We start from the raw sequence: 12,314 nt of genomic DNA on the forward strand, positions 1-12,314 counted from the left end.
AAAAAACTTTAGTGTGTTGATTCTTCTGCTGGCAAGAAAAGATTTGTTTCTCATCAGCTGAAGGTAGCATGTGGCTCATTGACTGCCGCAAGGTATTCTTGGTTTAAGGAAACTTTTACAGCACATTACTCAAATTTCTAAAAGATCTTCACTGAGTTTTCCACAACTTGGATTAGAGAACAATTAATTTCACACAAAAAAATATAGTTATTAGCCTTTTCTTCTCCTCTACCCTGAAATACTTTAAATCATTCTTCTCTTTTTTTCCTGCCTGTCTATTTTTTCTGGCATCCTGATGAAAAATTACAGGAAACTTCAGTTGAGTGAAGTTTTCATGCTGTTCTGTGCTTTCTCTTCTTCTAGCCAAGGATGGGATGACATTTTCAAAGCTGCACAAAGACTAGGATTATGTTTGACAGTAAAAGACAACAGACCTTAAGTATAGAAGTCATTCAGTGTCTGTTGAAAAGCTTAGTAAGTTGAAGCCAAAATTTCCAGAATCTGAGCATCCTGACCCTTTTGTTGTTAAATTTTGATTTCTTTGGGAGATAATAATAAGCCTTTTCAGATGATAAAAACAGACATACTTTATGACCTGAATTTTTTGAGAATCCTCAAAACCAAAATGACACAGAAAAACATTACTAGTCACTATAGGATATTCAAGGCATATTCTCTAGAGGACTCAGTTAAGTAAAGATAAGGTTTTTATTTTGTTTTGGTTTTGTTTATCCTAGATAAATCTTTCATTAAGAATACTAAGGCTCATAACATTATGGAATATCCAGCTCTTCCTATGACTTTGTAAGATTAAAGGGAAAAAGAAGTACAACTTTTTGTGCTAATAAAATGCCACTGCAGAATATAATACACAAATTCTTCCCAAAACCAAGCAGTGGTAGGAATTCATGGCTCTATTTTCAGGTAATGCAAAATAGTGGGATTCAGTTGAGGATTCTGGGGTCTGATAAAGAAATCATTCAGCTTTATTAGCTACAGTTTCAGTGTATACATTTGTTCTTGCTGAAAATCTTATCCAATGAGTTGTGCTAGAGAAGCAGCTTGCTAGTATACTGGCTGTTTGGAAACACTGGAGATCAGAAAACATGAAAAGTGTTTAAAGATCTTCTCAGATAACGAAAAACACACAAGACTAACAGGCTCTGACAAAACCATGTTACAGCACCTGGAAAGGAAGTGTGTGCAGGAGGAATAAAAAAATGAACCTTTTTTGATTTACACATTTAACTGTGTGTTACTGCTGCGCTTGTCTTTGGGAAGGGGACTCAACTGACCGTGGAGCCAAGTAAGTTTTCTTTATGCATTAACCTTTTCAGAGTTGTTATTTTTTGAATTTTCACTTTTTCCCTTTTCTTCCTCCTAAAATTCAGACATACCCCCCCCCCCCATGCTTAAAGTCACTAATCAGACCTTAGGCTTTGTATATATAATATTTTTGCATGCAATTAGACAATTTAAGTCTAAAACCCATGCTCATCCCACTTCTCAGGAGTTGCCAAGGAATTTGGGTTCCACAAGGGCAAGTCCTGCCTGCTATCATGCTTAGTTTCTTTGCGAACTAACATCTACCCACTTATTCAGGCATCTTAATAAGCTTCTCATAGTAATTGTTAGGTTTTAAAGTCAAGCTTGGACAGTCTAAAGGGAAATAAAGTTTCTGCAGAGGTTGACATTTAATTTCCTAAGACTTTCTATTCTGTTGCAGCTAGAAAGACAGCACTGAGAGAAGAGAAGGATAATGTATGAAAGCATTAAATGGAATCATATGCAACATCTCTGTACTAGCTTAACTTTAACTTAAATTTTTCAGAGCTTGGGTTAAACTGAATAGGTCCAATGAAGTCAATGAATGTTTGATTCCTGTTTGGTATCTGTTTGCTGTAAGTGTTGACAAGCATGGAGTTGTGCCTGTTTTGTTAGTAGAGCCAACCCATGAAGTTATGGCAGAGTACTACTTGGCTTTCACCTCAGTTCCTCATTATTGGGGTATGGGTGGTGGCCAAGAGAGTAAAATCAGAGCCCCTTGATCAAACCTTAAAAAAATATCCTGTGATGAAAAAAATGTTAGACTTGAGGGGTCTCTGGACCACACTGCAATGCATATGCCATGCAAAATTCAAAGCCTAATGCACCTCTCTAGCAAAGATACCCATCAGGATGCTCCTGTCAAATTGAATATGTAAATCTGTTTTGATATGTCTGATAGTCTTGCATAAGATAAGCCCTTTTTGGCAAGGAAGGATGGTAGATGATTCCCTTCAGTTTTGTATCTTTATTATAATTCCTGTTGCTAACCTTATCCTAACATTAGCATGTGGAGTCACCTGAGTTTCTCCACCTGTGAGGGCAAAATATTTTATTTTTTAAAAAATCATGATATCATAATGATTTATTGGCTACTAAATTTTGAGACTGTTTCCTTAAAACATATCCCCTTCAAATTTAAACAATAAACTCCTACCATATAGTTGAAATAGAGGCTTTTGCAGTTGTCATGCCTTTTAACCACATCAAAAGACGACTTGGGGGAGGGGAGGGAGAGTAAAGGAAAAACAGTTATTCCCTCATATCTCATGAATATGCAAGACAGTCCTTTATAGAAGTGCTATTTTTAGAAATTAAATTGTTGGTAAAACAGAATAATTTGACTCTTGGAGTGACATTCATAAAAGATCCCTTCTAATTTGCAGAAATCTTATTTATAACATAAAGAATTCACATATAGACACGAGCTTTGGAAAAAAAGAAGCTTAGAATTCTGTGGAACTGAAGCTCCTACTAAAAAAAATACTGTCCTACATCCTTACTGTCTTTGATCTGATTGTTTGGAAGCAGCACAAGAAATAATGACAAAAAAGGCAGTTAGTCATTCATAATGCTAGCAATTAGTCACAACTGGAATATATATGAACTTCAGGTTAGTTAGCTCTCAGGTAAACCTGCAATAAAATCAAATCATGCCCGAACAATGCTTTTTTTTTACAGACAATCAAACCAGTTCTATCCCAGAGGTCATGGTGATGAAATCACAGAAACTGGAAGAAGATGGCAGCATTGGGAAAGCAGCTTGTTTGGCAAGGAAATTCTATACAAAGGACTTCAGCTTGGAGATGTCCTCTGATGAAGTCATATATGAACAGAGTACACCCATTTTGACATCAGATGGGTTGTACAATGCTATTAAGGTGGTCAGTGTGACAAAAGACGCAGAGGTGACCTGCAAGGCCAAATTCGACGGCAGAGCTATTGCAGCCAACACAACATTGCCAGGTATAATTTTGTGCTACAGCTGCAACTTATTTCTGAAGGCAGCCTCTTCCAGTGCTTGCTATTTCTCCCACTAGTAAGCGTTGCTCTGGATAACCAGAAATGGGAAAGATGGCTAGTACTTCAGCTTAAAGATATTCATGTGGTATATTAAAGATATTCGTCTGGTACTTCATCTTCAGAGCTTTAAGATATTTAAAAGCATCTAGAATAAATGGATCTAGCTGTTGAACAACTTGGAGTTACTTTTTTTTGGGGGGGGGGGGCGGGGAAATAAAGACACAATATTTTCTTTAAAATGTACATTTACTAATGACTAAATACTTCCCCACATAGCACCAAACCTCCTAGAACAAAGCCTGAAATAGCCTTTCTGAAAACAACAAAAAATTAAAATGTGCGGTTTCTTTTCCTACATCACTTTTTATATTTAGGGGATTGTTTTTGTCAGCATGAAGCTCATTTAAAAAGTAAAATCAAAACAACTCAGTAATTCTTCTGTTTCCTGCAATTGCATGGAGAAATTTTCTCCTCAAATTAATGTTAGAATTAGTGACTGGTCATCTGACCCTCAGACCGTACTGCTCACATGTTCCTATCGTAAGGGTCACATGAACATTTTGTTTAATCCTTTTTAAAACTTGTATATAGTTTATAATGCCTTTTCTTTGTCATGCTACAGAAGAGAAGGCTGAAGAACCAGTAACGGGGAAGGTTTGCAACACCACCGACACCTCTGCACAAGGTTAGTTACCTGTACAGATTGTAAAGTTACATTACTATGTTGGAGATAAATGCCTGGAAATGTATTTTCTCAGAAGCAGAGGAATCAGAATACAACATAGTCATCAAACACCACCTGCTTTTTCGGGTTAGCTAGTTTAGTAACAGTCAAGCAACAGGAAGCAAAATCCAATCTAGACAGACGTCTTCCTCCTCTGATGTTGCCGTGTTTCTCTATCATCTTTTCCTTCGCTGCTGTTTCTTTCCCTGAAACTATTACCTGTGTTTTTTTCCACTTTCTGCCAATATCACAATATCCCAATCTAGACCATGATCTCTCTCATCTTTTCTCTATCACTAAGCAGATACCAAAGTGGAGAAAGCAAACATGCTCTCTGTGGCTGTGTTGGGTTTGAGAGTCCTGCTTGCAAAAAGTATCGCCTTCAATACACTCATGAGTATCAAGTTGTTTCTCTTCTGAGGTAAGGAAGCATACAGCTTGATCTGTAGAAATACTAGAAGCACGTGCCAGGAAAGACTGTCTGCCTTTGTGTATTTCTCTAACCCCACATGCAATGATACCTATTCATCTGCTCCTTTTTCCTTTAAATAACTCTTGTAGGTTTCCAGGGGGAAAAAACAAAACAACACAAAACAAAATAAAACAAAACAAAAAACCACACCAAACCCCAAAAACAACCCAAAAAAACACAACTAAGCCTCATACACACCCTTCCTCCCAGAACACAAAGAAAACAGCCCCTTTCTGTATCCAAAACTCAGTTCTTGGTGGCCAGTCCTCAAATCTTCTTTGCAGCAAACTTGCTTTGCCAGAACAACTCAGATATTACCAGAAGTGCCTAAGAGATATCTCATTGACTATTCCAAGCAGCAGAGCACAAACAAGGCAAATAAGGAGTCACAAGCAAGGCTCCTAAAACACAGGCATGTGAAATAGTGGGAGGAAAGAAAGAAGGGGGGAGGATTTGTAAATTTAGGTACATGAAGAGACACAAAAGATAGTTCAGCCTAAGTTTTTTGAGTCTACCTCTCTCGATCTAACAGCTATCAAACAGTGGCATGTAGGTTCAAGTGCATTAAACGTAGTTTAAAACACACTTTGCTCTTCCAGGCAGTGGGGAAGCAAGGCGACAGCAATCAAGAACAGCAGGTGGGACCGTGCACCAGCAGCACAATGGATCGAACGGCCAGTGTCAAATCTGCTGACAGCAACTACCCAGAACACAACACAGCACCTTCGCCTTAGGACATTTTATACTGTTGAATCCTGCCTAGCCAGTTTATTTAGTTTTAAGAGCTGTAACTGATTTTGCTATTTCTTTTTCTCTGTGAAGTGAGGAGGATGTATTTTTCCTCCTCACCCTGCTAAGTAGAAATTGATCTCCCCACTCTTCTAGGCTTTGCATAGAAGCATCCAACCTGCTTCAATAGTTTTGAAAAATCCAATCCTCGCTATAGAAACATGACCCTTTTAAAACATCTTTTACAGGCATGTTGCATGTTGCATAGATGCTTTTTATAGCTTTAATGTTTTTTAGATAGTTTTAATAACAATAATTTTCTAGTGTAGATGAGAAGACCTATGTTGGATCTGAAGTGAATCAATTCAACCAGATAATGTTCAACCATAGAAGCATTTCTTTATTAAACCTGTATTTCTTCTGCAAAGTGTATGGCACATGCCTTTTAGGTTACTGTAGTAGCAACCAAAGTAAAGTTTCACTAATCCAAAATGCTGTGGTTTGTTTTGTGCTTTTTTGTCTGAATTCAGGATGAAATCCAACTGTCCTAATGACCAGTGAGATTAGAAATACAGCTTTGAAAAATTAGATTTCCTGTAGGCTGAATTTGTTGTTTCTAGACGTAGTACAAGGAAGTGGACATTCTCTTTGGCACATTAAAAAGCTTCAGTAGGGCTGTGAATTCTAGGCTTAGGGGATTTGAATGAAGTCTAGTCTTTCAGATCACTTTGAAAAGACTCCAGCAAGATATTTTGCATCATAGCAAGAAGAGACTCATGTCTAGAGAGAAATTTGAAGTTAAGAAACAGCTTGATATGAACATGAGGAAGGAAAACACATGTATCAGAAGAGAAGAAAATATGCTGGGTTTTTTCCACTCATTGCTACTAGGAAGCAGCCAACAGGAAATAATGTATGGTGGTTTGATGGAGTGATAGTTTCCATGGCAACTTGGTTATTAGTCAAAAAGAAGCCAACACACACATGCCCCAACTCCTCTTTCTCTCGCAAGCAACAGGCAGGATGCTGTGGTCAACATTTATGACTAACTTACACCATGCAAGATTAACTCCTCCTTGTTTTGAAAAACAAGTTAACCACATCCTGAAGGGGAAATAAGATTTTTCACATACTGACTGAGTTACTGCTTCAACACAGTCTCTACAGAGTGCGTAGTAAGGTCTGTTTGGTTAAGCTTTTTCAGGTTAGTCCCTCAAACCCTGCAGACACCTAGAAGACCCTCACCCTATGCAGAAGATAAGTGAGATTTGCATGGCAAATCCAAAACCAATGAAATGGTTATTTAGTGCACTCTACTACCATAATGTAAATCAAGGGGAGCTGTTCACTTGTATTTTTATCCTAATTTTCTGATATCGCCCTGAACCTTTTTATCTTACACTCCACACCTTTTCCCAATCTCTCAGGCAAGACTCAGAGTGGGAGTACCGTTTCTGTGTCTCTGTAAATCAAAGAATGATGTTTTCCTGAGTAGTCCTTGCTTGTGCCTGAGAGCTTTGGCAGAATCAAAATCATGCAACAATACACAAGCAAAAAGAGGAATCTCCAAATGTGTGACTACTGAGGGACAGCATTGACTCATACAGAAATTTATCAGCCAGATAAAGACATCAGTCTCTACTGCTTCAAACACCCATCCACATTGGCATAGGACACCAGATCCCTCATTTTCATCACAAAGAGATTCATGACCTGAGTGATACCTCCATGGTCAGGTTTTTCAGACCTCCCTGTGCACCACTGGGAAACCAGTCACTGTGGGAATATCTATACCCTCACTAACCCCTAAAATGTCAGTCACTCAAGCCTCTTATCTAAGTCTCATTCAGAAAAAGAGAAACTGATGTCTTTGAGAAGATGATTCTATGTCTTCAGCACTGTGGATCATGAGACGGAGGGAATGCCCATCTGTCAGTCTCTTACCATAGTCTATCACTCACCCACAGTGAGCACAATTAGTCCTCACTGGAGTGGGCTATCGTGGTGGCCAGACCTGTGCGTCCCCTAAGACTTTATTTCAGGTCAGAGTATGTGAAATAAGAGGGCTGAATCACAGCTGGCTACAATGATGTTTCTGAGACATGATGCCAAGGATGGATAATGAAGACAGACCAAGCATCCTCATACTGTAGCCAAAGTGGATGCAGTCCATTTTTCTCACTTTATCTGGAGAAAACTATTTGGTTGGCTGTGTCTGGCCTTCTTCTGGAAGGAAAGGATTAACTTCTTGTGTCAAGAAGCAACCTATCCTGGCTTAGACTAACAGGGAATAAGAGTGGAAATGGGAACAGACTGCATAAATACACCCTTTGGGAGAGAAGAGTTATCTATACCCAGTGAAGAATTTTGGCACCTAGACAGCTGATGTCTAGAGAAGGGAGGCTAATGGGAAAGACAATACTATATTAGACCAAAAAAAACGGCTGGAAGAAGCAAATACATGTGCACACACACAACCCCTTTCCAGCTCTTAAACTTCTAGACAGATTGTGCGGGATTTGAACCATTTTCCCTGCCAGGAGCTGTCCAGGTCTGATTATTGCAGTTTGAGTTAGGAAAGAGCCTGTAGCCCCTCTGTCCTATTTTCTGTCATTATGATTTCCTGGTTGCCTCCCACTAGCAGTGACTTTTCACTCTACAATTGCAAACCTGTAATTTTGAGCCAATGCAGAACATGTAGCTTAAGAAAAGAGGAGAATACGATTTTTTTTTTCAGAAGAAAATCCTTAACATGGAGCTTTTGCACAGCTCAATAGTCAGATTGTGTTGGTGTGGCTAATTTCACAGAGGACATAGAAGTCTCCAGCTCTCCTAGCTGATGCGAGCTAAGGGAAAGTTTTTGTAGAGAAAAGTAAAAGAAGTTTTTGTAGAATTTTTGTATGCGTTCCACAATAAAATATCTTCTGTTAAAATCAGCACCTTCGGCTTTAGAATTATCCCTAAATAGGAAAAAACACATTGTCCTGTAACAGATCAGATCTTATCAGAATAATTGAGGATGATGATAAGCAGAACTCTTTAGTACAAAATATTTTAACAGTACTATCCATATCCTCCTACAGATTTAATTGTGTCCGTATTTGATTGTGTTCAGATGGCCTTTGAATATCTCCAGGGGTGGAGTCACTATCCCTGGAGATATTCAAGAGCCATCTGGACATGGTCCTCAGCAAACAGCTCTAGATAGTACTGCTTGAGCAGGGGAGACCAGATGACTTCCAGAGGTCCCTTCCAACTGCAATCATTCTGTATTTCTGCGGTCTCTTTCTCACACACTGAATGTTTGCCCTGAAATTTCAAAGAGAAAAGCCCGGGTTAGGAGTATAATTATTTGGATAAGAGAAATAAATTGCACATCAACAGTGCAATTCAGTAAGGGAAAAAAAGCAGCTTATCTTACCCTATAGTTGTAGATAGAGAGGTCAGGAGCACTAACACAGTCAAATAAGGCTCAAGAAGATAAGTCAGCCATGAGATACTTAACAAAAACCAAAAATGCATTATGGGGCTTGAGAAGACAGTGATGACAGTAACACTTAGCATAAGAGTCTGAATACTTTTCTTTGCTGTCTTTCACAATGAGAGATGGAGGAGAACTGAACCTCAAACAGTTTCAATATTACTGGTGTGAGGCAGGCTGTAAGGAGCTGAAGCCCACAGATCATGATCTGAGCAAGCCCAGAGGAGATGTTGCAGACAGCCAGCAGAAACTCAGCTAATGTGGCAATTCAAGCTTACAGGGCCTTAACACAATCTGAAATTTCTTGAAGACAATGTCAGGTGAGCAATGTCTTATTGGACAGACAAATAGGTGGGGTACATGTGAAGCATACAAAAATATTCAGGCTTCAGAGTCTCTTGACATGATTACAAAAAGCAGTGTTGCTACTACTGCTCCAAGGACACTGTATTACACCATATCATCTCTGTCACTCATCAACTTCATTTTCTCCTGAATGTGCATATGGGAGAATAAGATCTGTCCAGCTTAGGGCTAGTAGTTACTCAAAGCTATAAATGAGCATGATGAAATGACTGAAAATGATGCTAAAATCACTAGTAATGACTGTGGCTTGACCTTTCCCTCCTGTCTATCTGACTACAGTGTTTTTGTCTAAGGGAGCATTCTTCAAACTTAAGTCTGGCCTAGGGTTAAGAAACTGCTCCCAACACTGGTGTTGTTTTCAGAATAAGAACAACCTCCAAAGATCCATTCGCTCAAAGTAGAAGCTTGGTGTCAAGTTCCTCCAAACAGTATTATCTCACTACCCAGTGCCAGATCCTGGAAACAGCTGATGTGAGCATCTGCCTCCATAAACAAATGTGTATATCCAAACTGGAGAGTCTGTGGACTTCTGTCTTTCTTTCCTTGACGTTAATGCTTATGGCTCTTCACAATGATGCATTCCTCTCCATTCTCACCTCTGGTCCTAAAGAACTATCAGACATGTCTGGGTCATGCTAAGTCAAATCTACCTGCCTCAGGGGGCTAGGAAATTTTCATCTTTGCAGGTAAAGGTTGTATGTGTGTCAGACTAGGGGTCTGAATGCCTTGAAGTTGTTCATTGTGAGTATCTCCTCATCTCTGCTGTGCAATTGTTGCTGTGTTGTGGGTTTTCGTTTGTTTGTTTGAAGGTGGATTCACACCCTTTCTCCTTTTAATGCAGATCTAGGAAACTCAAGTCATGAAAGAAAATGTTCAGCTGGTACATACCAGTCAGCAGCATGCCCATAAACCCTAAAGCTATACTTGAAGTCTACTGGAAGTTACAGACATTTATGGCAGTGAAAATGATGAAGTGCCTGTCTTCCTAGTTACGTTTAAAAGTACTTGGAAAGGATCCCATTAATATATCATCAACAATGATCACCCAAGCAATAAGAGTCAACAAGGTAAGTCCTTCACGAGTGAAATTCTGCATGATTTGCTCAGAATGACTGCTCAAAGGTGCCTTCCCTCCTTCTCTGCCATTGTGTCAGCAAGGATTTTTGCTTCACCTCCTTGTTACATTGCTTTATGAAATCTTCTTCCTGCCACCTGCATAATAAGTTGCAGCTTTTTTTCTCTTTTAAAAGGAAGGAAAAGTCTGATGTTCATAAGCTTATTATTCTTACCCAAAGCCAGCTGGTTGCCTGCGTTTCTCCCTCTGTCTCCTACCTGGGAGTTTCAGGAAACAGCTGAAATTTTAGTATACAAAGTCCACAGGAGTCCAAATCAGACGCAAAGAGAAGGCACATCGGATGAGTCACAGCATCTCTGGAGAACTGTGCCTTTTTAGCGTTGCAGTGGGTGCTGCAGGACTGCCACTGGTTTGGAATCCTTATTCTTCCTTCTGTGTACCTTCGTGATCCTAGATGTTCATCCATAAGACATTAAAAGCAGTGAAGAGCTTAAAATGCCCTCGAGGTCTAGTGTAATGGGGCAGCTAAAGCTCTAGGTAGCTTCTAAGTTTATCGTCAGGGAGTCCAGCATCAGAATCAGTGTAAAAACTTTTGAGAATACTTGGTCTAACATGTTGAATTATTCAGATTTTTTCTTTAAAAGATTCCAACAAGTCAGGTGGTTCAGGGGGAAGAGCATGTAATGCATCCTTCTCTACTAAGTATGTGGAAAAAAAACTGTTTATTTTTACTAACACAAAGTTTTATTGCTTTAGTTTTCCTGGGTACTTTTAAGTCCTACTACACGTGCTGCAATACAATCCTGTTTTGAATAAAGACCTTAAGGAACCAATCCACTATCAGCACTTTTATTTACACAAAATGGTGATATTTACAATACTTAATCAAATTCTGTCATATGACAGCTTTCTGTAAATTTAAGCCATTTGGTTACAGGTTTCAAATGGATGTATAGGCTTGTATTGTATTTTTTATTATATTTCAAGGACTTTCTTTTTTGTCTAGACATTATGATGGTTATTTCTCTGTTAGATTTATTTCAACTATAGAATAACTTCTAGAGCCTAGCTGTACAGAATGCTACTTTGCTTTTCTGTGGAATAGTTCATTAAAATTATGATGATCATAGAATCATAGAATGGTTTGGGTTGGAAGTGACCTTAAAATCATCTAGTTCCAACTGCCCTGCCATGGGCAGCAACATCTGCCACTAGATCAAGTTGTTCAAAGCCTCATCCAACCTGGCCTTCCAGGGATGGGGGGTCCACAACTTCTCTGGACAACCTATTCCAGTGCCTCATCACCATCAGAGGGAAGACTTTCTTCCTTAGAACTAATCTAAACCTCCCTTCTTTCAGTTTAAAGCCATTGCCTCTTGTCCTATCACTACACGCTCTTGTCAAAATCCCTCTTCAGCTTTCTTCTAGGCCTTTCTCTTTAAATACTGGAAGGCTGCTAGAAGGTGCCCCAGAGGCTTCTCTTCTCCAGGCTAAACAAACCCAACTCTCTCAGCTTGTCTTCATAGGAGAAGTACTCCAGCCCTTGCATTATCTTCATGGCCCTCCTCTGGACCTGGTCCAACAGCTTCATGTCCTTTTGTTGGGGGCCCCACAGCTGAAAGCAGTGCTGCAGGAGAGGTCTCATGAGAGTAGAGTAGAGGGTCAGAATCACCTCACTCGACCTGCTGAACACACTTCTTTTGATGCAGCCCAAGATATGGTTGGCTTTCTGGGCTGCAAGCACACTGCTGGCTCATGTTGAGCTTCTTATAAACAAACATGCCCCAGACCTTCTCCTCAGGGCTGCTCTCAATCCATTCTTCTCCCAGCCTTTATTTGGGCTTGGGATTGCCAATTACCTTGCACCTGGCCTTGTTGAACTTCATGAGATTCACACAGGCCCAGCTCTCCAGCCTGTCAAGGTTCCTCTGGATGGCATCCATTCCCTCCAGTGTGTCAACCACACCAGACAGCTTGATGTCATCAGCAAACTTGCTGATGGTGCACTCAATTCCGCTGTTCACGTAACCGACAAACATGTTAAACAGCACCAGCCCCAATACCGACCCCTGAGGAACAGCACTTGTTATTGGTCTCCATTTGGATGTTGAGCCATTGA

At 39.7% G+C, this 12,314-nt stretch overlaps 1 protein-coding gene across 1 annotated transcript in view; it reads left to right on the forward strand.

Annotated features, from left to right (window-relative positions):
* The window catches only part of LOC147527053 (Ig heavy chain Mem5-like), a 31,687-nt gene extending 25,932 nt beyond the window's left edge, over window positions 1-5,755 (forward strand). The window contains exons 3-7 of the mRNA XM_086626592.1: window positions 1,250-1,306; window positions 3,007-3,291; window positions 3,971-4,033; window positions 4,377-4,493; window positions 5,144-5,755. Coding sequence (XP_086482718.1) covers window positions 1,250-1,306; window positions 3,007-3,291; window positions 3,971-4,033; window positions 4,377-4,492 — 521 coding nt within the window. The 3' untranslated portion in view covers window position 4,493; window positions 5,144-5,755. The remainder of the gene's footprint in view (window positions 1-1,249; window positions 1,307-3,006; window positions 3,292-3,970; window positions 4,034-4,376; window positions 4,494-5,143) is intronic.
* Window positions 5,756-12,314: the final 6,559 nt, after the last annotated feature.

Source organism: Tauraco erythrolophus, chromosome 25, assembly GCF_009769465.1.
Source record: "Tauraco erythrolophus isolate bTauEry1 chromosome 25, bTauEry1.pri, whole genome shotgun sequence".
Lineage (NCBI taxonomy): Eukaryota > Metazoa > Chordata > Aves > Musophagiformes > Musophagidae > Tauraco > Tauraco erythrolophus.